Source organism: Esox lucius, chromosome 12 (assembly GCF_011004845.1).
Source record: "Esox lucius isolate fEsoLuc1 chromosome 12, fEsoLuc1.pri, whole genome shotgun sequence".
Lineage (NCBI taxonomy): Eukaryota > Metazoa > Chordata > Actinopteri > Esociformes > Esocidae > Esox > Esox lucius.
The window spans coordinates 32,997,776-33,024,179 of record NC_047580.1 but is presented as its reverse complement, the minus strand read 5'-3'; the positions used below and the strand labels follow the sequence as shown (position 1 = coordinate 33,024,179).

General features: G+C 46.5%; 1 protein-coding gene across 4 annotated transcripts; it reads right to left on the bottom strand.

Moving 5' to 3' along the window:
• Positions 1–209: 209 nt before the first annotated feature.
• Positions 210–26,146, bottom strand: slc6a17 (solute carrier family 6 member 17). 4 transcript variants are annotated; one of them, XM_034295973.1, is made up of 12 exons: positions 26,070–26,146; positions 20,315–20,775; positions 14,683–14,840; positions 12,020–12,149; positions 11,328–11,509; positions 10,162–10,272; positions 8,942–9,183; positions 8,184–8,376; positions 7,648–7,843; positions 7,133–7,292; positions 6,330–6,492; positions 210–5,567 (listed from the first exon to the last, which is right to left on the bottom strand). In XM_034295973.1, exons 2-12 carry the CDS (start codon positions 20,610–20,612, stop codon positions 5,193–5,195), a joined length of 2,208 nt encoding a protein of 735 aa, XP_034151864.1. In that variant the 5' UTR covers positions 20,613–20,775; positions 26,070–26,146; the 3' UTR covers positions 210–5,192. The 4 variants fall into 4 exon arrangements, with proteins under 4 accessions (XP_034151864.1, XP_034151865.1, XP_034151863.1 ...); XM_034295974.1 differs by lacking the exon at positions 26,070–26,146 and adding an exon at positions 25,718–25,987; XM_034295972.1 differs by lacking the exon at positions 26,070–26,146 and adding an exon at positions 25,740–25,987.
• Positions 26,147–26,404: the final 258 nt, after the last annotated feature.

The window sequence follows — 26,404 nt, the reverse complement described above, 5'->3', positions numbered from 1 at the left end:
TACCAGCAATAAAATGCTCTCTAGATGGCTCAGTTGGATAAAGTGCTTACCTTATATAGAGGAGATCCTGAGTTTGGATCTCAGCTGTGCTTTTTAAAAGAGTCACATGAAATCCATTGATTTCTAGAACTTTTCCTGAAACCTTCACCAGTCAGTGTGACTGATGCAATTGAAATTCTAGAATAAACAAACACAACCCACAAATGGTATAATGTGGTTCATAAAAGTGGTAACTTTTATTTCATTTTCCCTCAATGTTTTGTCTACGACAAAAATATATATTGTCACAATATTAGCTAATGCTCATGACTTGTCACACACTATTGTCGACCATGTTCAAGTTGTCCATTATGTGGAGGAACAGACAGATGTTCCACGGAGCAGCTGAAGACACAGAACACTCACAGATTGCTTATAGAAGTCAGTGGTCCCAAGTCATTACGATTGAGTTGTATCTACTCGATTACAGTAAGTAAAGCTCACACAACACTGTAGGTGAAAACTAAGAAACACACACACAACCAGTTTGAACAATGACATCTACGTGTGTACGGAAACATACCCGCTCGCTCGCTAACGGCAGACTCGTGCGTGCGCTCTCGCGCACCCAGACACGCGTCTCCGATTATCTCGACTGAGATTGTCAACCCTACACTAATAACATCTTTACGTCATAGTTCTACAGACACGATAATGGGACATTACGTACAAAAACCTGAAATATTTCAAAATATACAGCTATTATGTACAGCTCAAGTATTCACCCTGTCAATCTTCCCATAGATAGATATATTAACTGTGAGTCTGACAGAATGTACATCAATATACAGAGTAAATGTACAGAATAAAGAGGGATTTTAGAACATGACGTTGAGATTCATCACTCAGAAGTCTGTAGGCCAATACTAACTGTAGCCGCACAAATGAATAACCATTACAGACATTGGCTCGATTTAGCCACTGTCAGGGAAACGATCATTTGAATTGAACAGGCATACAGACTTTCAGGGTGAGGAGCATCCCGAACTTCCCATTTAAGTACTGTAGTGTTCTTCCTGATCCATCACAGAAAAGCATAATATCACTAATAAACAAATAAAAAATAATTTCATGACTGTACTTTGAGAGAAATCAAGTTAGTCTACACAGGATTTATTTGTTGTACTTGTACAATACATAAATAATATAATTATAATGAATATAGGCCCTGGAGTTGGAATTAGATTCCCTCAATAAGTGGTAATACAGGGAAATTAACATTATTAGCAATTGAGTTAGTATATTCTATGTGCCAAAAACTCCTTGTCTCCCTTAGCTTTGTGTGCGGTTAGAACATTTTGTGCATTTTATAGTATTAAATCGTAGTATTGGACAGTTAAAAATAAAAATTTTAGTTCATGTAATAGTTTTAAAAAGGCTGGTTTTAAGTTAAGTTGCTGGGTCCATTGTATTCCAATAAATCTCTGGCACTTTCTACACTGGCTGCCATAACAGTCTGGAGGTAAAGAAAAGGAGGAAGGGGTGAGGAAAAAAGGAATTATGGAAGGTAGCAAAAAAAGAGCTACAAAAGGGAGCTAGAGCAGGCAGAGAGAGAAGGGAGCTAAAGAAGGGAAACAGAAAAGGGAACTAGAGATGAGAGCTTGGGACGAGAGCTGGAGACGAGAGCTGAGCAGGGAGTTAGAGAAGGGAACAAAAGAAAGGACTATGCTAAAGAAGGGAAACAGAGAAGAGAGCTGGGGATGAGAGCTAGATAAGGGAGCAAAACATTTAGCTATAAAAGTGAGCCAGAGAAGACAGCCGCAAAAGGGAGCCAGAGAATGGTGCTAAAGGGAGGTGGAGAAGGGTTTGGAGAAGAGAGATCGAGAGAGGAGCTAGAAAAGCAGCTAGGTGAAGAGATAAAGAAGGGAGCTACAGGAGGAAGCTAGAGAACAGACCCAGAGTAAGAAGCTAAAGAACAGCGCTAGAGAAGGGAACGTGAGAGAGCGGAACCTTGGCAGAACCGGCCTGGTTTTCATTGGAGTAGGAGCATTGTATGATGCTTTACAATGGCAGTTACCAGTTCTCAGTGCCCTCTCCAGTCCTCCCTCTCCCCTTCAATCTCTCTGTATTTGTCTGTCTCCCTATTTCTCTCTCTCTGTCATTTTCCATCTCTCCTCTCTTTCTGGCCTCTCACCATAAATTATAGCTCAAATGATTCTTATCGGTAATCCATAACTTACTCAATGACCATTTAGTTGCAGCATTAATAAGCTGTGGGACGGCAGTTTAGAACAGTTGTAGGCGGTTTAAGTGCCATGCAATCCATTACAGGACTTTCCGAGGGTAGAAATGGATACGTTTCCTGTGTTTTCCTCTAAAATGCACTACGTAGGGAGCAAGGCTGCCATTTGGCGATCAGCCAGAGATCCCAGCAGCACCGCTTCCTCAGACAGCAGCTGTACACGGGAACGTAGCCAACGAGGCCTGCGTGTGCTTTTCTCGCGACGCAAATCATTTACACCGCGGCAACCGGTAGCCGTAACCAGCAAGCCAGTACAATTACGTTGATACCCAATGTTCTCTGGTAACCGCGCAACGACATATATCACTGTCCTCTCTCGGTGGCTTTGTGCTTCCACCTAGTGTGCTTAAGGGGGTGTGCTTTACTGTCTGCAGTGCTCTACAGGCTTTGCGCATGCACTTTGTATCTCACGCTATTTTTGCGCTAGCTAGGCTCTTTTGTGCTGTGTGGCCATCAGGCACCATTAATCTATAATAAAATACATTAGATTACCTTCCTGTCGTGACAAATGCGCCGGTTCTGTCAGGTGGTTTTCTGTTTGATTGCTTGTTTCTGTTCAACTCCAGGGTCCTCTATCTGCTATAAAGTGCTTAAGTGGCTGGGACTAGCCTATGGACATTAAAATCTGACTACGTAACATACATAACATCTCCATTGTACCGAATTTTGCGAAAAGGCTAGCAGAGCAGACAGACGCATTGATACTGATTAGGCACCGACAACTAGTAGGTCAAAGCCTTCATCAACATTGTAGACCAACTCGGCTCTATATAATTCTCATCCTTTTTTATGACCGATCCTCTCTCATGTGCCTCCACTTCATCAGCACTGCTTGGGAACACACTTGACACCGGGTCTTTCCTTTCAGACCAGCGCAATAAAGGAGAGGAGGCAAGTGTAGGATGGATTTTTAGGAAGCGCCACAGTGTGATCTGTGTCACTGCTGTCTGGGCTCGGCAGAGGCAGGAGACACAGAGACACACACGTTAACCCAATCTCAAATCGATATGGAATGTGGCCAACGTCAGGTACTTCCATGGTGTCCAACAGCGCCCCACCGTGGTCAGGATCAGCTATTGCAACCACAAAAAACGAGGTTGGTTCAGTACTTTTACATTATACACTACATTATATCCACACAGTAGCTATTATTTAGACAAATTACACGTAATTACACATTATTTTACAAATCCCAACAATTAAAAACTTGACAATCCACATAAGTAAATGTATACTTGTTCCCACTGATTGATCGAAGTGCTTATTGAAGATGGTTAAAGGAATGTACGTTAAGAAACCTACTCGTCCCATTGAAACACTATTTTGAACGATGGTCAACTCCAACCCCTGTGTAATGGCTCTCTCAGAACCCCCGGGCTGTGAACACTAGGACGCGTCCTAGCCAAACATTGAGCAATGGAAAACTACTACAATTTTGCGTCTCTTATTGTCAGTTAGCGCTGTGCCTCCTCAGTAAACAGTTTGTACTGGTTTCCCTCTGTTTTCCCTCTAATGAACACAACCCGGCTTGATGACAGCTGCCAACAGACAGTTCAAAAAGCACAACAATGAGCCGTCCTGTATATGTGTGTGTATAAAGTATGTGTGTGACTGTGTGTGTGTGTGTGTGTGTTAGTGTGTCTGCCCCCATCCACAACCACACAGGAGGATGGATATCCATGGCGCTACGTTGTCGGGGCGGGTTTCCACGGTCTCTGTCACACTTCACTCGAGGTAACTCGAGGTGCTATTTATAACGGGACACCTGAGCTGGCTAGGCAACACAGACACACACACATGTTTCTGTCTGATGATCAAATGTAAGCTGCTTGTATTATCTGTGCTTGGATTAATCGTCTCCTGGACTGCCTTCTAAAACTGATTTAAATAGGGCTTTTTTTTTGTGTGCCTGGTGGAGACCGGACAGCTGTGGACAGCTAGTGGAAGTGGCCGTGCTCCATCCGTTCAAAGCCTGTTCTATTTATGGGCGGTGTCGGGAAGGTGTTTTTAGATTGCAGTGAAGGTGATGCTCTGTGTTCAGTTGTAGGTGGAGGCGTGGTGGGGGATGGGGGGGTGGGGGGGGGGTCTGGGGTAAGGGGTCAGGTCTGGGCAGCAGACAGAGGGTTCACTCTTTATCTCTTAGCGTGTAGCTTTCTGAGTATTTACAGGGATTTACAAAGACAGCACGACATCTACCGTGTACATTATACTATGCAATGACTGACACTGAGATAGAAAGGGGTTCACAATTCTCTCTGTGCTATGTTTTGCTCTGTTTTGCTCTGACAGGGAACAGTAGGCTCCAGCCAAAAACCGCTTGTGGGGTACATAGTGCTTTGCATACTGCGGACGTAGAACTTATGGTTTCATACCGTGCCGCAAGAGTTTACTGCCCCGGAAATGAAGCCAAATGGCACCCTATTCCCTATATGTAGTGCACTAGGCTACAGGCCTTGTACAGAAGCAGTGCAGTAAATAGGGAACAAGGGTGCCATTTGGTACAGATCGGTCAGATTTCCACAAAGAAGCTCCGTGGGGGGGGATTGTTCCCCGGGACGATGTGAGAGAACCTGATCTTACTGGAATCAAGAAAAGGACCGTCTGGAGAAATGACCACTCCCCGATCACCTAAAAGAACCCTCGTGGTAGAACCCACTGAATTCAGCGTGTGGCTGCCACATCGTAGCACTACGGGCGGGGGGTTAAGCTAGGCTTCCAAACATTGGGTGAGGGCCGTGGGAGCTGAATTGTTATGGTGGGACACTCTTTTCTGGGGTGGGGGGTGGGGCCAAGGTTGTGAGGGACTCCGTGGCGTTCCCAAGGCGGTGCGCTCTCATCCTCCTTCTGGTGCGGCGGTGATTGGGGGCGGGGTTGACAGGCGCGGCGTCTTGTGCTTCGGTCGTCAGATCGATCAGAGCTCGGATTCCGGCGAGTTAATGTTCTGATAGCCCGTCTTGGTCGGCGTCCCGGTGCCATATCCCGCCGTGTTGGTCATCTCCTGGGCGCCGCCGGGCCCCAGGTACGGGCGATGAGCCGGCATGGGTGATGGGTTGGGGCTGGGGGTGCCCTTACCTAGGATGAAGCGGGACTCGTTCTCCTCCTCCAGGCCGGAGAGGTCCTTGGTCATGCCTTTACGGTAGGAGACGGACAGCTTGTTGGAGCCGTCCGAGAGGAGGTTGAAGTGGCGGGCGATGAAAACGGCGGGAAGGGGAAGCATGGCCGTGATGATGAGGGAGTAGGCCACAGCCAATGCCCACGGAGGATAGGACAGAAACTTCTCCGACGCCTAGATGGAGCCAGGGGGAACAAAGGTTGAGAAGAGGGTTCAAATTAGGTTTTGGTGTCCCAACATCAGACACATCCATTTTAACCTGCATACAAACACTAAAGATATTGGACTTGCTGTTGAGTGTGGGTGTTGAGTATGGCTGTTGAGTGTGGGTGCTTAGTTCTCTCTAGGAGCTGAAAGACATGTTGACACGCTAGCCGTTTGGTGAGTACAGAATCACCAATTAAGGGAATTTGTCCCATTTTGCCAACGTTGTCTCCAGCTCGAGTTGCTAGGCAACCCAGCTGCATTTGCCTGGGCAAGCCAAAGACGGAGAGAAACGTTCAACAAAACATTTGCGCTATGAATCTAAACAAACACTGCACTCTGACCCACAAAATCTAATTTGTCCAAGTCCAAGTGAGAAAGGGGCATCTCAGAGTTAAATCGCTTTCAAACAGGTATGTAGACAAAGGCTTCTGATATAATCCACTGCAGCTTTAAACTATAACATTTTGAAAAACAAACTGTGTGACTTAAAATCACAAGAAACAAACCGATTTCGCAGCCAATACAACACCGGAACATGTGCTGCCTACAGCGAAGTGACACGGCAGAAGGGGTGGACCCACCAATTAACATGAGTACATGTTACACGGTACACGGTCTGAATACAAAACGTTTGTCTGGCTCGAAAGGACCGTGAGAAACAGTGCCACCTTGTGGCCAGAGCGGCACATGTTCAGAACGGTGGCGTGACAGAGGTGAGGACCCACTGACCAGTTCCTCCACCCAGGCGTTGTATCCCGCAGGACTGACGGCCATCTCAATGACCGTGGCGGTGATCAGGATGGTCAGGCATGCGGGCGACACGTATTTCCACATGTAGAAGTAGAAGCTGTAGGGCCTGAAACCCAGCATGTCCTCCAGGTCCTGCATGAACCTGAGACAGAGGAAGGGGGAGACCGAGAGGAGGGGGAGACAGAGAGGAGGGGGAGTCAGAGAGGAAGGGGAGTCAGAGGAGGGGGAGACAGAGAGGAAGGGGAGTCAGAGAGGAGGGGGAGACAGAGAGGAAGGGGAGTCAGAGAGGAAGGGGAGTCAGAGGAGGGGGAGACAGAGAGGAAGGGGAGTCAGAGAGGAGGGGGAGACAGAGAGGAAGGGGGAGACAGAGAGGAAGGGGAGACAGAGAGGAAGGGGGAGACAGAGAGGAAGGGGGAGACAGAGAGGAAGGGGAGTCAGAGAGGAAGGGGAGTCAGAGAGGAGGGGGAGACAGAGAGGAAGGGGGAGACAGAGAGGAAGGGGAGACAGAGAGGAAGGGGGAGACAGAGAGGAAGGGGAGTCAGAGAGGAAGGGGAGTCATACTTCCATTTCAGGTCTATGAATACATTTCTTTATCCATGGGAGTACAGTCAGGTCATGTTTTATATGTGGTCCCCGGTCCACCGCGTCTCGCTGCAAGTGTCCTGGGTTCTGTGCTATGGAGCTCGGCGTGGTGTGTGTTAATGTTAACTACAGTACTGCTCTGTTCGTCGGTATCAATCCAGGCTATGTGGTGTGACGTGGATTGGTGGCGCTGCACGGACCTCTTGGTGCCGTAGATCCAGGCCACAGATATATTCTCCAGGATGACCACCACGGTCAGAGGCAGGCCTGCGGAGTAGTCATCAAACATCGTCACAAAGTAGTTCCCGGAGCGCTGGACGAACAGCAGGCCGCAGAAGAACGCCACAATGCAACAGCCAACTGAGGAGGAGGACCGGGAAAAAAGGGGGAAGGAGGAAGGAGAGGGGGCGGGATAGAAGGAGGAAGTGAGATGATAAGTAAGAGAAAGAGAGAAGGAGAAAGAGGTGGACAGAGAAGAGTAAAAGGAGGAGAACATGAATATTAATGAGTCCAGATCGCAGTATAACAGCCCTCTGAGAGGAAAGGTTGAGAGGACAACGAGAGGATATTTATTACTGCCGACTAATGCAAATGTACTCTCAAACTGTAGCGAATGCCTGACCATGATTAACCCGCGACTAATAACGGATCATCAATCCAGATCAAGGTCAGTCAGGGAATGAAGAAGTAGCCGTTCAGCCACCGGAAGCCTCACCACAGAGGAACTCCTTGCGTATCTTCGGGAAGGCATCCAGCACCGGGGTGGTGATACCAGTCATGGTTCCAATCATGGACCCCAGCCCCAGGTTGATGAGCATGAAGAAGAACATCACAGACCAGAAGGGGGAGGCGGGGAAGTGGGTCATGGCCTCAGTGAAGGCGATGAAGGCCAAGCCGGTACCCTGAACCGCCTGGACGGAGCGGACCGAGGGGTCGATGGGAGTGGGGTAGGGTGGGGGTGGAGACGGACAGAGAAAAAAAGAGAGACAATTTAAATGTTTGTCTTTTCTCTAATGCTCCAGGGGGACGTACATTTTTATTTCATTGACTGCACACATTTAGTGGGCACAAGTGAATGAGGGGAAATAGATGGACGATTAGGCTGCTGTGCTGCTCAGACTGTACACTTGGCCAGGACAACAAGGTTAACTCCCCCCCCCGGGATGTGGAGTTAAGACCAGTGGCAAGAGCACCGCCTTCTGGGCAAAAGCACGACAAGGACACTTGGTGGGCCGCCACAGGCAACGGTACCTTGTTGAGTTCGTCTTCCAGGATGCAGGGATCGAGGCCCAGCTGATCGAAGGTGTCCTCCCTGACCGTCTTGACCACACCATAGATCTCCTGGTAGTCCACCGCTGACAGGTGGGAGAAGTTGACATGGGGAGGTACCAGCTCGTGGCTCAACACGCCCGTGTTCAGGTAACCTAGGATCTTCTCTGCGTTCCTGTGGACAGAAGGGCAGTCCAGGGTGGACGGGTGGGTCAGTGATATCTGCGTTTTATTTTCCGACGATGTCGGGTAGGTTGCAAGGCCCGTGTTGGATTGAAATTCTGAAAGGAAGCTTTTTTGAATTCACCACAAAACAGACAAATTGTCCAATCATAGTAACATTTAAGCCAAGAGGACAGAGTGGCAGACTGACAGATCCACGACACATACAGACTACATGTGTTCATTTGATCATATTCCTGCATAGCAGGGAATGTGAAGTTTTAGTGTATTCATGACTTTAACAGTGAGTTATTTTTACGGAATAAATATTTCCCATAAAAGATGTTTTTTCAAGCCCTATATGCTAGTTCTGTTGCTGCAGGATTATTTTCCTGCTCTTGCAAATTATCAAAAATGTTAATACAGCACCTTTAATAATAACTAAGAGACATTAATAAAAGCATATTAACTCCAAAAGATCCAGGTACAGAAATCCAATTCAGTAAATTCTGAAATGGACACAATGTGCAAAGATTTCATCTGAACGCTCAACAGCCCGACAGATCTTGTCTACTTACTCCACAACACATTTCTCATTCATGATGTTGGCCTTGAAGCCCAGCACCGCGAACACGACCAGCGTGGCCAGGATGGACGTGATGAAGTTGATGATGGAGACCAGCGCCGCGTCGAAGTGGCAGTTGTTGTCTCGCTTATTGTACGAGGAGAAGGCTATCACGCCCCCGAAGCCCAGGCCCAGGGCAAAGAACACCTGCGTGGCCGCCTCCCTCCACACCTGGGGCTCCAGCATCTTCTCCAGCTAGGGTTAGAGGTCAAGGGGGACAAGGGGGCCAGGTCAACAAAGTAATATTCACACCGCCTAACAGCCTTCTAAACAGATCCCTGTGGCGAATGCTTGTCCTTTGAAGGAAAAATGCATTATTAAGCGTCAGTACCCCGGTCAACCTTTAGGGGGCGACAGGAACCACTCCTCATTCAGTGCAATGAATTGAGCACTCATGTAATGATGCATTAAAGTAGGAGCTGCTAGGGTACAGAGGCTTTGGATCCATGAATTAATAATAGTTGACATTTTAAAAATATAATCCTTGTTACAACAACAGAACTCAGGACCCACACAGCAGCCAGGACAGTATTCCATCTGCAGACAGATTCCAGGACACGGCTTACAAAATTCTGATCAATCAAATGTATTTTCACAAAGCCCTTGTTACACTAGCAATTGTCACAAAACACCCAGCCTGAAACCGTAAAGCACAAGCAACAACGGTGTGTGTATATATACCTGATAATGTTCCCCAACAACAGTGTGTTTATATATATACCTGATAATGTTCCCCAACAATGGTGGTGTGTATATATATACCTGATAATGTTCCCCAACCATGGTGGTGTGTATATATACCTGATAATGTTCCCCAACCATGGTGGTGTGTATATATACCTGATAATGTTCCCCAACCATGGTGGTGTGTATATATACCTGATAATGTTCCCCAACAACGGTGTGTGTATATATACCTGATAATGTTCCCCAACAACGGTGTGTGTATATATACCTGATAATGTTCCCAAAAGTACTAGGCTTTCCACAAATCCTGAATGGATGTTTGTGGATTTTATGCCTGTCGTCCCCAATGAGATTTCTTTTTTTGGGGTGGGCAGGGGTGGGGGGGTGTTTGAATTTTGGTCAACAACTGAAGTCAGAGTGTTTATAAGAGCTATATGAACCGGGTGTTTTTATTTTGTGTGTATAGGGGTGCACGCGCGCGCTTACCTTCGGGGTGAACATGTGAGCAATGCCATCCACAGAGCCTTTGAGCATCAGTCCACGAACCAGGAAACAAATCAACACCACATAGGGGAACAGAGAGCTGAAGTACATCACCTATAAGGAGAGAACACACACACAGTTATAACAGGAAACATCAAAGGGGTGCCAGACAGAGAACACAAGTCACACTGTTACCATGGACACCACCACACTGCCGTAGTCTGACATCAGTGAAGAAGACGCTGAGACAGACATGGACACACACAAGGGTATATATTATATTATATATATATATACACACACACCATGTATTTAGTGTGTATGTTGTGATTAAGTCATCTGTGTGAAGTATTCTCTAATGTAGAGAGGAATCATAAAGACAAAGAGAGGCAGAGAGAGAGAGAGAGAGAGATAGAGAGAGAGAGATAGAGAAACAGATGGGGAGAGGTAGAGGCAGAGAGAGAGAGAGAGAGAGAGAGAGAGAGGGAGAGAGTGAAACAAATGGGGAGGTAGAGGCAGAGAGAGACTCACTACATTGTGCATTGCTTGGACATTTCTATCCCACTGTTTTCTTTTCTATCACAATTTTTCTTCATGGTAACTTTTAATGTTTAAAATCACCTGGCCACAATGGCATCATATTCCCTACACAGAACACCTCCTAGATCAACTCCCTGAAACCACTGGTCCATCTTAAAGTTTGTCAGATCTGTTCTGTATTTCTCCATTAAAACATGTTGAGCTGGATGCTGTGGTGAGGATTTGTAGTTAGGCCTCAGATGAAAGCACATTGTTAGCCAGGCCAGATCACACATGGCAGCCAATTCACTTCTCAGTGGACTACTCTGAGAGAGGCTGGTTAAAAGTAGGGTACTTTATAGGGAATAGCGGTAATCGTTTAGCCAGGGAATTCATTGCCTGACCTCACTCAGTCCAGCGGCCTCCAAAGACAGAACTAATCTACTGAAAAGGCTTCTTCTGTCATTACAGAAATGGTTCTGGGACGTGGTCGCTTTAGCGCTCCAACCAAATGCCATCACACTTCAGCATGAATAAAAAAACTAATGAAAATGAATCTAATTAACACATGAGACGCTGTGAACGTGTTTGTACAGTAGGGAAAATATGTGTTGGAGGACAAACCGGTAAAACTCATCATACGGCTCTACCTTCCCGGATGACTGTATGCCCCTGATCACTGCCAGGCAGACAATCAGCCAGGCTGCAAACAGGGACAGGGTCATCTTCCAGTTGAGTCCTCCACTGTCCTCAATGGTGCTGGTGATGTTGAGGGTCTGCCGGTACCAGAAGTACGTGGTCGCGGAGGATTTCTCGCACTCTGGCTCGGTAACTGGATGGAAGGCAGAGGGGGTGAGGTGGATGGAGAGGAGAGGGGGAGGAAAAGAGGGGAAGACAGAGGGATGTGTTTTTGAGAGATGTGTCCCAAGTAATTTTTTAATTAAAAACAGTGAGAGGAGAAGAATTCAGCTGTCAGCAGAAAAACGTGGATCGTTTTGAGATATAAATAGCTGAGAAACGACATGAAGGGAGAAATATAAATAGCTGAGAGACAGCATGACATCCAACACAGTTCATCCGTTACTAAACATCCTGTTACCTGCCAGAAAGGGATATGGGATGGCATCAAACAAGAAGAACATATGTGTGTTGTGTTTGACACCATCCCAATCATTACCATGAACCTGCCCTCCCTAATTAAGACCCCCCCCCAGTTGCTTGTGGTACCCAGAATGCCCTGCAGCTGGCAGCTGTCTGAGAGGGACAGCCACACGCGTTAGCATTATGTTAGCATGCTATGGCTTGCTGTCAGTACGTTCGGTGGGCGGCGCTCTGTACTCACTGGCCTGGGATCCATTGACCACCCGGATGGGGCACTCGGCCCATGGAAGGGGGTATTGGAAGGACTGGAAAAAGTAGAAGATACTCCAGCCAATGATCACGTTGTAGTACAGGCCCACAAAACCACAAACCTAGAGGGAGAAGGAAAAACACAAAGAGACAGACAGACACAGGGCAAGACAGAGACAGAGAGGTTGAGTTGTCACTGGCTTCTACTTAAAGCTATCTATCTCAAAGAGAAATGTTTGACTCTGTAAAGCGAATTTCCTGCAATTTTGCTTATTTTCTCCACAGTATGGAGTTATGTTATGAAGGACATTCATGGCAATTCTACACATTGTGCCATGAATTATGCCATGTGAACACGAGTGACAACGACAAAATCAATAAGAGCCCCCTGGATATCCCGTGTCTCCTGGTCAGTACTCTGCCATGATTACGACAGGTTTAGAAAGGCAGCTCGAAAAACTACCAATCTGTCTATGTGTCCAGTGACAGATGTAAGGGGCGTACCACAGCCTAGCTGGACAAACATGCCTTCACGGACCAAAATACACACGCACACAGAATTACCCAGACAACCCAACTCAAACTGCGTTTCTCTCTGCTCCTTGTTCAGATACTCAGGCAGCCCACAGATGAAGTGTCTATGAATAATTCAAGTCAGTTCTTCCAGCAGAGCTCTCCATGGTCCTATTTATAGCTGCAGAGGTCCCGGAGCCCCATCCAGCCAGCCTCATCCCCCGCCCCCTCCAGCCAGCCTCACCCCCTGCCCCATCCAGCCAGCCTCATCCCCCCGCCCCATCCAGCCAGCATCATCCCCTGCCCCATCCTGCCAGCCTCATCCCCTGCCACATCCAGCCAGCCTCATCCCCTGCCCCATCCAGCCAGCCTCATCCCCTGCCCCATCCAGCCAGCATCATCCCCCGCCCGTCTCGATACCGGAGACTACACCGACATGACTGACTGGATACAGAACATCCAGTAACTACTCTCTGCTGGCTGTTTGACTGACTGACTGGATACAGAACATCCAGTAACTACTCTCTGCTGGCTGTTTGACTGACTGACTGGATACAGAACATCCAGTAACTACTCTCTGCTGGCTGTTTGACTGACTGACTGGATACAGAACATCCAGTAACTACTCTCTGCTGGCTGTTTGACTGACTGGATACAGTACATCCAGTAACTACTCTCTGCTGTCTGTTTGACTGACTAAATGTCTGACTGACTGGATACAGAACATCCAGTAACTACTCTCTGCTGGCTGTTTGACTGACTGACTGGATACAGAACATCCAGTAACTACTCTCTGCTGGCTGTTTGACTGACTGACTGGATACAGAACATCCAGTAACTACTCTCTGCTGTCTGTTTGACTGACTAAATGTCTGACTGACTGGATACAGAACATCCAGTAACTACTCTCTGCTGGCTGTTTGACTGACTGACTGGATACAGAACATCCAGTAACTACTCTCTGCTGGCTGTTTGACTGACTGACTGGATACAGAACATCCAGTAACTACTCTCTGCTGGCTGTTTGACTGACTGGATACAGTACATCCAGTAACTACTCTCTGCTGTCTGTTTGACTGACTAAATGTCTGACTGAGTGGATACAGAACATCCAGTAACTACTCTCTGCTGGCTGTCTGATTGACTGAATGACTGTCTGACTGACTGGATACAGTACATCCAGTAACAATTCTCTGCTGTCTGTCTGTCTGTCTGACTGACTGTCTACCTGACTCTCTGACTGATTGACTGTCTGTCTGACTGACTGCCTGACTCTGACTGATTGACTACAGAATGTAGCAGATGCAGATTTGAGTGCGTCAATGCCACCCGTCCCCCGGAGATCCTAAGACGACTGTCAGTGAGGACGGGCTGACTAGCCTCTTGGTCCGTCAGTCAGGAGTGACACAGCCTCCCACGACAGGCAGCACCTAGACAGCAGCCTGCTCTGCCCTGTCTATGAGGAGGCGGGGCCTGAGGGCGGCCATGTCGGACAGATGACCGTAAACGGGAACCGCATGCCAGTCTGCTTTGAAGACTTAACAGACACTAATGTGTGGGGATGCACTATGGATCTACGAGGCTTATAACACGGTTCCCTATATAAATACCCACAAAGGGTTTCTCAAGGGCTCTTTTGGAAAGCTTCTATGCAGAACCATACTGAATAACTGCATATCCGTACAGAATATGTACCATATAACGGTACATATATGGTAAAGTCAAAAACAAACCATTCTCCATATGTAGGTTCTATACAGAACCACTCCGATGGTTCTATGCAGAACCTCTCCAATGGTTCTATAAAGCACCAAGGGCTGTAACCATAGCGTAATGCTTTCAAAAAAACAATGTATAGAAATTTCCTAGCAACTCACACACATGGCTCTCAGAGAAGCTTCAAAAGAGCAGCGTGTTTAGAAATAATGTCATATAAACCTATACGATCAATACAATCGTCATATAAACTTATACGATCAATACAATCGTCATATAAATATATACGATCAATACAATCTGGGTACTTCTTGTATTGATCGTATATATTAGGTTGGAGAAAGAACAACAAACATCGTGCCCTCCACACTACAAAACAGCTTATGTAGTGGTTATGAAGCGACACCATTAGTTATGAATCCTCACCATTAGACTGGAGACGCCAATTCCGCCGAGCTGTGGATAAACATAGTTCCACACGCCAATGCTTCCCCTGCGGATCCTCTGGCCCACCGCCAGCTCCAGGAAGAACAGAGGGATTCCGATGAGGATGAGGAGGATGAAGTACGGGACGAGGTAGGCCCCTGAGAGAGAAGGTATGGGGGGGGGGGGGAAGAAGAAGGAAGGGGGAGAGAGGGGAGGCGGAGAAGAGGGAGGAGAGAGGGAGGAGAGAGGGAAGGGAAAAGGAGGTTAATTTCAGAAAAAGTTTTCAAAATGGAAGAGGAGTTCTGTACAGTACATATCATAGACAACCATCAGGCTGAAACACACAAACTGAAGATTGCTTTCAGGTTGCTCCTCCAGCATCCTCTTCTCTGCTCACCCCTCACCTCCTGTCTCTCTTCAGCTCCCACTTTGACCAATGTGCTGAGGAGGCGCCATTAACGCACTCAGAAACAACAAGTTGTGTCAAGCGCAGAGACAGTGAAGTCAAGAGGATGTGACGCCATGGTGACGTACAATTCCAGAAGGATGTCTCACACACACACACACACACACACACCTGCTTAATTTTCATTAAGTACCGAACGGAAGAAGAAACTGAGAAACTGTGTAGGGCTACCTGAAAGTGTCTTATTTCACTTATTTCCCGTTGCCAAAGCTTTTTCCACAATGTGGCATAATGAACACAGCCCTGGCTGTCAGCCCATTCTCACCTGCTGCCGCTATTCCAGTAGAGCAGAGAGCAAATCACACTAATGACCCCACTGGGACAGTGGGGTCTGGTGACGCAGATCAAAATATACCAGAGCGAAAGCTTTGCAGCGTGCTCTTTGTACTGCACGGAGTTATACAGCTAATGCACTCCAGGCTCAAAGGTACACCATTATTTTGATGAAGGGCTGATGATATGGTGGTCTTTGCCGCTGGTCTTATGACGGACAGCTGTTCCGCCGTGTTGCCTTGGTTCAGTCACATTGTTTTCGCCGGCCTTTGATTAAGAGGAAACTGCAAGCCTCCCGCTGAATAGGAAGCACATGAAGGATGAGGAGGCGGGGGGAGCGGAGAGAGAAAGAGGGAGGGACAGAGAGAGTGAGAGAGCGAGATAGGCCAGGGACGAGGACAGGGAGGGAGACAGTGAAGCAGGCAGAGAAAGAGATCTAAAATGAGAGAGAGAAGGGAGATGGAGAGGTTGTCAAGGCGCATGGGACTCCATCATCACTGTTACCGGTACAGACATGAGCTCGGGTGGGCAGTCATTTTTACTCCAGGGTTACACTGGGATTCTAGCATTCAGGGGAGGGCTCTACAGATTCATGTTTTAAATTGGGTTCTTCATCCAAATAATGTTGCAGGCCAGAAAAACTGCAGTTAATTTAACTGGCCCATTGTCATTTCTGCTCACTTTCTGTCTAGATGTTTAAGTGGCACATACATAATCTGCATCTTCTCCTCATATTTATATTTGTCCTTGCAGCACCTCCATCATACTTACATGCGCAAGCATCCCACAAACCAACAAGGAGTGTTTAAGAAAATTAAATTTGCTCAAATGTTAGTAATTTGCTCAAAAGGGCACACTCACTCCCTTGACCACCATATTTAGTTCGAGCCACTTGAGGGAGTTGCTAAAGCGCGACGGTATCAGGAAATACCTGCTGACGATGCTCCCTAAAGAACCTCTAGCCCTCGTCGGTCAATATTCCAACCTTGGTGCTTTGAAGGAGCACCCGTAGACCCCTGCGCCTATCATAACACACCACGGGATCAGCATCCTACGGGATCAGCATCCTACGGGATCAGCATCCTACGGGATCAGCATCCTACGAGATCAGCATCCTACGAGATCACCATCCTACGGGATCAGCATCCTACGGGATCAGCATCCTACAGGATCAGCATCCTATGAGATCAGCATCCTAAGGGATCAGCATCCTATGAGATCAGCATCCTAAGGGATCAGCATCCTATGAGATCAGCATCCTAAGGGATCAGCATCCTATAAGATCAGCATCCTATGAGATCAGCATCCTGAGGGATCAGCATCCTACGGGATCAGCATCCTATGAGATCAGCATCCTGAGGGATCAGCATCCTACGGGATCAGCATCCTACGAGATCAGCATCCTATTAGATCAGCATCCTACTGGATCAGCATCCTACGGGATCAGCATCCTATGAGATCAGCATCCTACGGGATCAGCATCCTATGAGATCAGCATCCAAAGGGATCAGCATCCTATGAGATCAGCATCCTAAGGGATCAGCATCCTATGAGATCAGCATCCTTTGGGATCAGCATCCTATAAGATCAGCATCCTATGAGATCAGCATCCTATGAGATCAGCATCCTGAGGGATCAGCATCCTATGAGATCAGCATCCTATGAGATCAGCATCCTACGGGATCAGCATTTTGTGGCAATGACAGTGAGTCATTACCGGTTGCTGTGTCCACTCTGGACGTGTCTCTTAAGACAGAAGGACTCAGGTGTTTCAAGGCCCAAAAGCACAGGTCTGGTGACGTCCCTGTTTAAATCATGAACTCCACCTTCCGCGTGATTAAGTGGTAAGCCTTGGATCATGGGCAGTTTCTTCAGACTTCCATCTGGTAAAAGTTGATGTTCCAGACCTCCACAGGCCCTCTTAGGATCTTCTGCTAGAGGTTTGCATCTCGTGGTGTGCCCTCTGACCTTCTGCATGTGTACTCTTCTGTGTATGGTAGCCTTTGACACATCTAACCCCGGAGTGTCCCGGATCTGTTTGGATATTATTGGGGGGGGGGGTGGGGTTTCTTCACTGAAGTATTTTTCCAGGTATCACCGTGGTTACGTTGCACTGTGATGATGTGTCAGCAGACCTGTCTACATCCACAGGTAATCCTGAACACCTTGTTTACTTGACGTTCTGAAGTGAAACATAGCGTTGCATGTAATGAGGGGCCTTACGTACAACACAACAAGTTACTCACACTGGCCACTGGGGGTGCAGGTCACCTGATAAATGGGCTGCGGCAGCTCTTTGGGTCTAGACTGGGAGCAGTAACTCAGTCATAATTGACTGCGCTAAGCAATCTGCAGTAAACCGCACTTGGCATTCAGGAAACGCTAACTGAATTAGCTCAAATGTCACATTATTTCTCTGTAACTTGTGTGTTCTGACAGGGATACCATTTGCTTAGCGGACATGAAGCAGTCTTAGCTGAAGAACATTCACGCAAACACAGACAAAACAAGAAGTGTCCCAATGTCCATACCAGCGTTACTCTAGTATGTATAGATTGTCAAAAAGATAAGATAACTCCCCCAGGTAATCCTATTACTTTCCTCCCAGGACAGTCATAACCTTATATCACTGTATATTGTTTAACAATCATTTCTGATTTACTAAACGTGGATTCCAGGTGACAGACACACCTATTCATGACACAAGATTACAAAAAAACTATCTATACAGACTAATGTGGATGGACTCACTACAAAAACTACAAAGTAACAAAATAATCAACCAACACAAAGAAAAAGGAACAATTTGATACATTGTAAATGGAAGTACGAGTAAGAGATTAGATCGCCTAGTCGCCAGCATCAATCTGATTTTACAGAGACATATCTTTGGAGCATCCACTGCAGGACTTGACTCAAAGTAGTGAGTGATTACCATGAATTTCTCCAGTCCAGTCTTCAATCACAACGCAAGGGGCACTATGCAGTCAAATCCATTTACATGTTGATATTTGGATCGGTTTTCAGAAAGTAGATTTAATGTTATTATTGACAGAACAAATTGTTTTGCAACCTTGTAGCCTACTGTAGTGTTCCCTTGGTAACCCAACACAGAGTGAATGAAGAGTGGCCTGACAAGGCAACCTTTCTACGCTGGAAAGAAATCATCAGCTAATTTCTACAGGTCTACATGAAAGTCACTAGACAACTACCACTTAAACAATTTAAATGTCAGCAACTTTGCTCCCGGGCAGTCGCCATATGACTACAGCGATAGAGACCCTTTAGAAGAGACACAGCAGAAGAGACACAGCAGAAGAGACCCTACAACAAAGAGCCTGCAGAAGAGACCCTGTAGAAGAGACCCTGCAGAAGAGACACAGCAGAAGAGACACCGCAGAAGAGACACCGCAGAAGAGACACAGCAGAAGAGACACAGCAGAAGAGACCCTACAACAAAGACACCGCAGAAGAGACCCTGCAGAAGAGACACCGCAGAAGAGACACCGCAGAAGAGACCCTGCAGAAGAGACACAGCAGAAGAGACACCGCAGAAGAGACCCTGCAGAAGAGACACCGCAGAAGAGACCCTGCAGAAGAGACACAGCAGAAGAGACACAGCAGAAGAGACACCGCAGAAGAGACACCGCAGAAGAGACCCTGTGGGGGAAAACACACATATAGATACTCTGCAACATCTGGTCTGGACTACCGCAATGGCGTCCTATCCGAGATGTGTCCAAAGTGCCAAAGCACCAAAAACATCCCCTCTACCCTGAACCGCCTTCACTGGCTCCCTTTAATGTTTTCCGAGTTAACCTCGAGATACTACTCCTCATCTACAAGGCCCTCCCATGGCCTTGCCCCGTCTCCAGGTGACCACAACCAGTGGACTCAGAACTGACCGTCTGTCTTCCCACTCACCATAGCTTGGTCCTCAGTCAGCTCCAGCTAAGCTATTTAGTGTCCTTGGGTCTCTCGAGAGGCGCTTTAAATCCCACGTATTATTATTTTTATTAACCGTGTTGTCAGGGGATACGTGTTATGAATGAGTCGGAGAGAAGAGTTGCAGGGTCCAGACGCGGAGCGCTGGTAGCATTTTATTTGGCAGCTGAGGGCCAGGCAGAAAGTCCAACAGGCAGGCAAGGGTCAAAACCGGAACTTCAAATATCAAGAGGCAAACATTACAAAATCCCAAGGCTAAAGCGAAGTCGTCAAATATCAAAGCTAAGGTCCAAACACTGAATATCTTAATGCGAGTAGTACGCTAAACAAAAGGCTCAGTATTTTGGTGAAGATCAATCAATACCTCACAAGGGGCTACAAAACAGAACTGAACTAATATAGGCATAAGGCTGCACAGGAGAAGCAAAAATAGAGGTGAAACATGTACTACTTATTCAGAGGACACAACACTGAAAACATGGATACACAACGAAATTCCAAAAGAGTAAAACCTCATCAAGAAAACAAAGGATCTAAGCAAACCCAAAACATAAGAATAATAAAGACAAATAATGAGGACAACCCCAGACGTCACAGTATGGAAAACATTCAAAACAGATCAATACATGCGGAACTAAAAGCCTAACGACTGGGTCACTATCATCCATAGATGGTACAACTAACAGACTTAACAACCAGGTGGTTAGTGGACAGATGTGAAAGTATGAATTCACTGATCAAAACAAAAGATTACTGAGAACAACCTGTAAAAGTGTGTCTTTAGTTTTGTCTTTTGGAAACTGTAGTACAAGCCCAGCGAATGCCTCCGTTCTGAACATTACTTCAAAAATACTCCAAGGTTGTCCATTATTTCCAAGGTAATACGTAATGTCAGCGTTTACATGATTCACCCCCCCCCCCCCCCAAGCCAATGGATACTCAACAAACCTCCTCCGTTCTTCTGACACAGGTACGGAAACCTCCAGACGTTGCCCAGGCCCACGGAGAACCCAACCTGGGCCAGGATGTACTGCAACTTGCTGTTCCAGGCCGGCCGCCCCTCCTCGTCGCCCGGGGAAGGCATCAGGCCCTTGCCCATAGCAGGCTGAGCCCCAGGGCTCAGGCCCATACTCATCTGGCTGCTCTTGTAGTCCAGTGGCTCGGCCAAGGTGAGCAGGTCCGCCACAGACTCAGTGACGGGCTCATTGTGGGGGATACCCAGGGTCACCTTGCTGTTTTTCAGCATGGTGGCGGCTGGGTGGGGCGGGGGGGCAGGGGTGAACGGCTTGGTCGGGACTGGGGTGCCTCCTCAGCTAGGGCTGGCGTTAAACGTCGGAGATGTGTGAGGAGCTGGAGGGATGTTAAACTCCGCAGGGAGAGGCGTGCTACTGTGCTGCGTGGTCCTGGATCTGTGAAGGGAACAGCATTAGAGTTAATTAGAGAGAGAAATACAGCATCACGCAGTTTATGAGCCTATGAGCCGCACCTAAATAACTGTGCCATCAATATTAAATAACCTGCCCGGCAATAAAGCTGTCGATTCCATTTGACAGGACGAATACAAGATCCCCGGCTGCTACGTTCAGAGTACTGTCTCTTTAATTAAAACCTTGGTGGGTTTGATGAAAGACAATATTTTGACATGATTCAGCAGTATTTTGGCAGTCCCATGTAGTATTATGCCAGTCCCATGTAGTATTATGCCAGTCCCATGTAGTATTATGCCAGTCTCCATGGCAATAACAGACTTGTCGGGAAAGCCTAATTGTGGAAAGTCAGCTGAGTTCACCTCAGCGTGTAATTGAGCATAACTTCTGTATGACACCTTCTTATAATCCCTTGCACCGGCTGGCTGGCTGGCTGGCTGTCTACCTGCTTCGGGGCGGATGGTGGACAGGCTGCCTGGCCAGTCGGTAGCCGTTTCCCCTTTCATTCCACAGAGATCTGCTTTGTTATTGGTTTAGCCACAACAGCTGACCTCTGCTGGGTGATGCCTGGGCTAGGTAGTCTTGTGACAGGCCGTGTTGCTGCCAAGCTCACGCAGGATCGGGTCCTGAGGCACCACAGCAGAAGACAGGAACCAAGCATGCCCTTGATTAAGTTCGGAATTCTTAATGGTGAAACCGCTAGGTTTGTTTGGGCTACCACTATAACAAAACAATTACTACAGATTACTGGATGGACAAGGACATGATCTTGCCCCAATTATGAAATAAGACCAATATAAATAAAACATGAAATAGTTTTGCAAAGTTATTTGAGGCAATTTTTTATGTCCTAAATAAAGAGTATCTTGTCGCAAAATTCATAGTAAGTCACAATTACAAAATACTCTGTAGTAACTGAATAACTACATACAGTACAGTATTTTAAAAACAAGAGAAATACTGTCACAAAAATCCCTTCTGCCAAGCACAAACATTGATTTATTTGTTCCCTTGGATATCATTGTACGCTCGATAGACTGATAAGAATGACTGCCATTTTGTTTTTACCACAATGCTCGACATACCTCACTGGTTTGTAGAAAAATCCAAAGCAACAGCAAAGGGGATGCTGTGATAATGCCAATTCCATCCTTAACCGACAAGGTTTGGGGAGCCTTGTCTAAAACCTAAACATGTTGTCAGATCCCATTGTAATTCCTCTGCTTTAGTCAGCAGGCAAACATAGTTCTAGCTACCAATGTTTAAATGGGTTGACTTCAATTGACATTAAATACTTGACATTTACAACTACAGATAATGAGACTACTGTACTATCGGATGATACCAACATACATGGCCATAGTGCCCGACAACAACAAATCCCACAGATAAGGCCTTGGCTTGAAGACAACATTGTCAGACTTTGAAGTTAAACTTGAGTCAGTGGCCCTGAACATCTGACTGTCGAACTGTTTGATCTGGTAAGGACAGAGGCCCCCGAAACTGTTAGGGTCGAGGGACAAGCCAGAAGACATAATTAAACGCGGCGTTTCGTGTGGCGGGGTGGTTCTCCTCGGGCCGGTCGCCACCCAGAGGCCCGTCCCAAAAGCAGTCAGTCTGCACGCAACATCACATTCCTAAGCGGGAACATTATTCTGCAGTCACGACATGCAGCATTCAGCAGCTTCCACACATCACCCAGCCTCTCAGTCCTGTGACAAGGGCTGATTCTCACATCCTCTCTTACGCAGCAACAATGACCTCCTCCGCGCCATACACAGTAGATTCACTGAGGAGGTATCATTTGGGATACGGATGACAGGGACAAATCAACATATAGTGTACAGGACGTGAAGTCCATAGCACTTCAGTACAAAATACAATGCGTCATCAATGCGACAGGAACCCTAGTGTGAAAGAAATTATGAGCATTTTGTCTTGTTTGTAAAAAAACTAATATGCAATGGAAATGCATGAACACTCAGGTAAATAAGTAATGATACTCCAGAGTTGTACTTTTTGGGGCAACTGTAGCTTACCTGACTACCTAAGTTTTTGCTTCCGTTTTTGCGACATTCCCATGACACTGGACCCAGTAAACACAAAATACGTGTGAAATTAAAGTCTTGTCGTTTGGTATGCTTCAGATGATTTATACTTTTTGTACTGATAGTTAATCTGAAATAATGATTGTTAAAATAAAGTATTTTTAGACTTTTACTTAAAGTATTTCACTGGGTGGCTGGATGCTGTATTTTACTTGAGTTAAAATATATAACAGAAATAAGGCATTATCTACTATGGTTTATTTTGCTTATACTTGAGTATGAAATTCGAAAACTTTTCCCATCAGCTATTGAAATGTAACTTCATATTTGATCTAGCAGCGTCCTATTAATGGAACTGGGAAAATCACGACAACATCAAGCTGTGAACATCTAGACCTGATTACTATATTAAGAGGATGGTAATGAAGAGAGAGCGATAGAGATGCATTTTAGCATCCTGAGCGAGCCAGAACCGTCAGTCACTCACATCCTGACCTTGATAGACAGCTTGAACCCACCCACTCTACTGGGAAGCCAAAATCTATTTGAAGAAGTAGTGTGGAAAACTAGTGGGTTCCTATACCACTAGTTAAAGGCAACACAGTTTCCAACCACCTCAACATCTTAAATTCACTACATTTTACACACATCCACCACACTGGTGGACAAAAGGCACTGTACAGTCTCCTTTAGGTATAATCAACGACATGAGGGAGAGAAAATGCATCCCTGAAGCAAAAGGAGAACAAAGGTGGGTTAAAAGCCTCTTGCCGTGTCTTTGAAGAACGATATCAATGTGTGTAGCATTAACCAAACGACAGAATGTATCCTAGACGCATGTGGAATGTGACAATCTGTTGTATAACATGAAAGTAAAACAAGACCAAATGAAGTCCAGAAGGTTATTTGGACTAGCTGAAACTTGCAACAGACCAGTGTTATCGCTCCATCACTCCAAGAGCTGGGGTTGCTTATTACATCATAACATTGCAGGTCGTTTTTGGGCTCATTTCAGTGCTCTACTTTATCTAGTGAGGTTGCTAGGCAATGATTCGTTCTGTAATATTCAAATACCACCCCTGCAGCTTCCATAGTACCCTTTCTCTCCTGTCCTCCCCTGCTCTCCTGTCCTCCCCTGCTCTCCTGTCCTCCCCTTCCCTCCTGCTCTCCTGTCCTCCCCTGCTCTCCTGTCCTCCCCTTCCCTCCTGCTCACCTGTCCTCCCCTGCTCTCATACCCACCCCTCCTCTCCTGTCCTCCCCTTCTCTCCTGTCCTCCCCTACTCTCATACCCTCCCCTCCTCTCCTGTCCTCCCCTTCTCTCCTGTCCTCCCCTGCTCTCCTATCCTCCCCTGCTCTCCTGTCCTCCCCTTTCTCTCCTATCCTCCACTGCTCTCCTGTCCTCCCCTTCTCTCCTGTCCTGCCCTGCTCTCCTGTCCTCCACTGCTCTCATGTCCTCCCCTCCTCTCCTGTCCTCCCCTCCTCTCCTGTCCTCCCCTCCTCTCCTGTCCTCCCCGCCTCTCCTGTCCTCTCCTCCCTGGTCCTCCTCTCCTCATCTGTCCTCTCCTCTCATACCATTTCCTCCACTCTTTGTCAAACCTCCTCTCCTGTCCCCCTCTCAGCATCTCACACTGCCACCTCCTGAAGGACGTCTGCCAATAACGTGGGGGTTAACTGTGACAAGTTAGGAGTGAACTAGCTGCGGGAGATTACACATCACTCCAGATAGGGGATTGAGGTTAGGGAGGAGTGTTGTTTGTACACTGTGGGCTAAGAGTGAGGCCCGGGATGGCAGATACCCAAGGCCGACCCTGTTTCCTCCATTCAGCCATATTGTGGACGTTCACCGGTTCTAAAAGTGCACTAACAAATTGTCCGGTAGGCACCATCATTATGTCAAACGCAACACCACTGGGGAAATAAGGTTATTTACTTTTTAGGAGAAAAAATATATAATATTGCAAAATGTTATTCTATACACCTCAGACTCAACTCTGGAATTCAGTCCAACTTCTTTCATTTTAACTCTCCGACCAGGGACTGATTTAGAGGTGGGTGGGTGCAATTAACAACGAGGTGTAAAAGAAAACCAGGATGCTAAGGACCTTGTAAGGCCTATACCAGAGACTTGAGGAAAAAAACGAAATTAAAATATTGTAGCATTTTGACTCACATCTAGCATCTTGATACGGCTGGTGCGCATCTTTTGGGCCCAACTAAACTGAAGACATCATCATATCTCAGCCTACTGTCCTAGCGTTCACAAGTATCACGATAAGCGTGTGGCTCCTCGTGTGAAAATCCTTATTGGTAGACACAGCCCAAGACAGCTGAAGGACACATTTCATCAAGGTCAAAGCGAGACAACCCTTATTGGACCTCCACATCCACGCATCGAAAGACAAAGTGTACCAGACTATTCACTCGACATGTGACCTGATTCCTCAATACGTGATGTACCTGGGATGAAAGACGTGGACGCGCAGTATAATCGAACAAAACACGGTAGACTAGCACGTCCACCCGCAACCTATAGTGACCGCGCCAATAAGCGACCATCTCGCACCGAAAAGGGCGAACAGTTTATTAAGCAAGATTACAGTATAAAATCCCTTACGCAAAAATCATGCAGAAATAGCTTCTAGTCAGATTTCACAGGGTTATACATTCATATTAATGTATACTGACTAATTTAATTCCATTATTGTAGCCTGACAATCCATACTTAATGATGAAAGTGAGTAGCTTAATTGCTTAAAATATGAGACCAAAATGCCATTCTTACCTTATTCAAAGTAGACCTAACGACTGTCTTTATTAACCACCCATTCAAAATCCCCACATTTAGAAAGGCTAATCTGTTTTAGTTCGTGCCCAACCTCTGAAGAAAGCATCTCTCACCTCCGCGCGCGCAGACATACCAAATCACCTCGAGCTCCTTGTTGGAAATGGACACGCGGTGAGACGCGTAAAGTCTGACGCAGGCAGAGAAAGACACCCAACGGTTCTCATTGGCAAGTCGAACGGATAATAACGGTCATTTTTTACAAGCATTAACGAACATGTATTGCGTTAATTCATAAATAGTAAATATTATAACTGTATTATCTTTGAAAACTATTAACCCAGGTGTATTCCACGTGGTCGATGGTGGGACAACTCCCCATGTATTTTAGATATTAGCCTACTATAGCGAATACGTTTTTACCCCTTCACATCACGATGACTTACGCAGGTTTGAGTCATCCTCTCTTGCTGACGTCAACCGATGTTTCTATACCTATTTTAAAGCATCTGCATGTTCCTGTGGGAAAATCACAGACCAGGTGCAATCAGTCTCCTAGCGAGTGCAGTTAAAGCGATGGTGCATGTTGTTCAACACAACAAGGTAGGTATCATGTTTTCTTTAGCTGCTTTCACACAGCTGAACGAAATGAAGCAGGAAACTCGTATCCTGCTGGTACTGGTGTCAATATGGCTAAGTGATACTAATTAGGTGTGGGATTTTGCAAACGGCGTTCCCAATTAGTGTATGTACATATGTACACGTTGTAGTTTGAATAGGC

Bases quoted from the DNA above. Each gene is read 5' to 3' on its own strand.
- slc6a17 (XM_034295973.1), bottom strand. From the start codon at position 20,612: ATGCTGAAAAACAGCAAGGTGACCCTGGGTATCCCCCACAATGAGCCC. The intron at 12,150-14,682 runs GTGAGGATTCAT...TTCTCCCTCTAG, and splicing joins TTGGCGTCTCCAGTCTAATG to GTTTGTGGTTTTGTGGGCCT. The intron at 6,493-7,132 runs GTCCGTGCAGCG...CCTCTGTCTCAG, and splicing joins TGGATCTACGGCACCAAGAG to GTTCATGCAGGACCTGGAGG.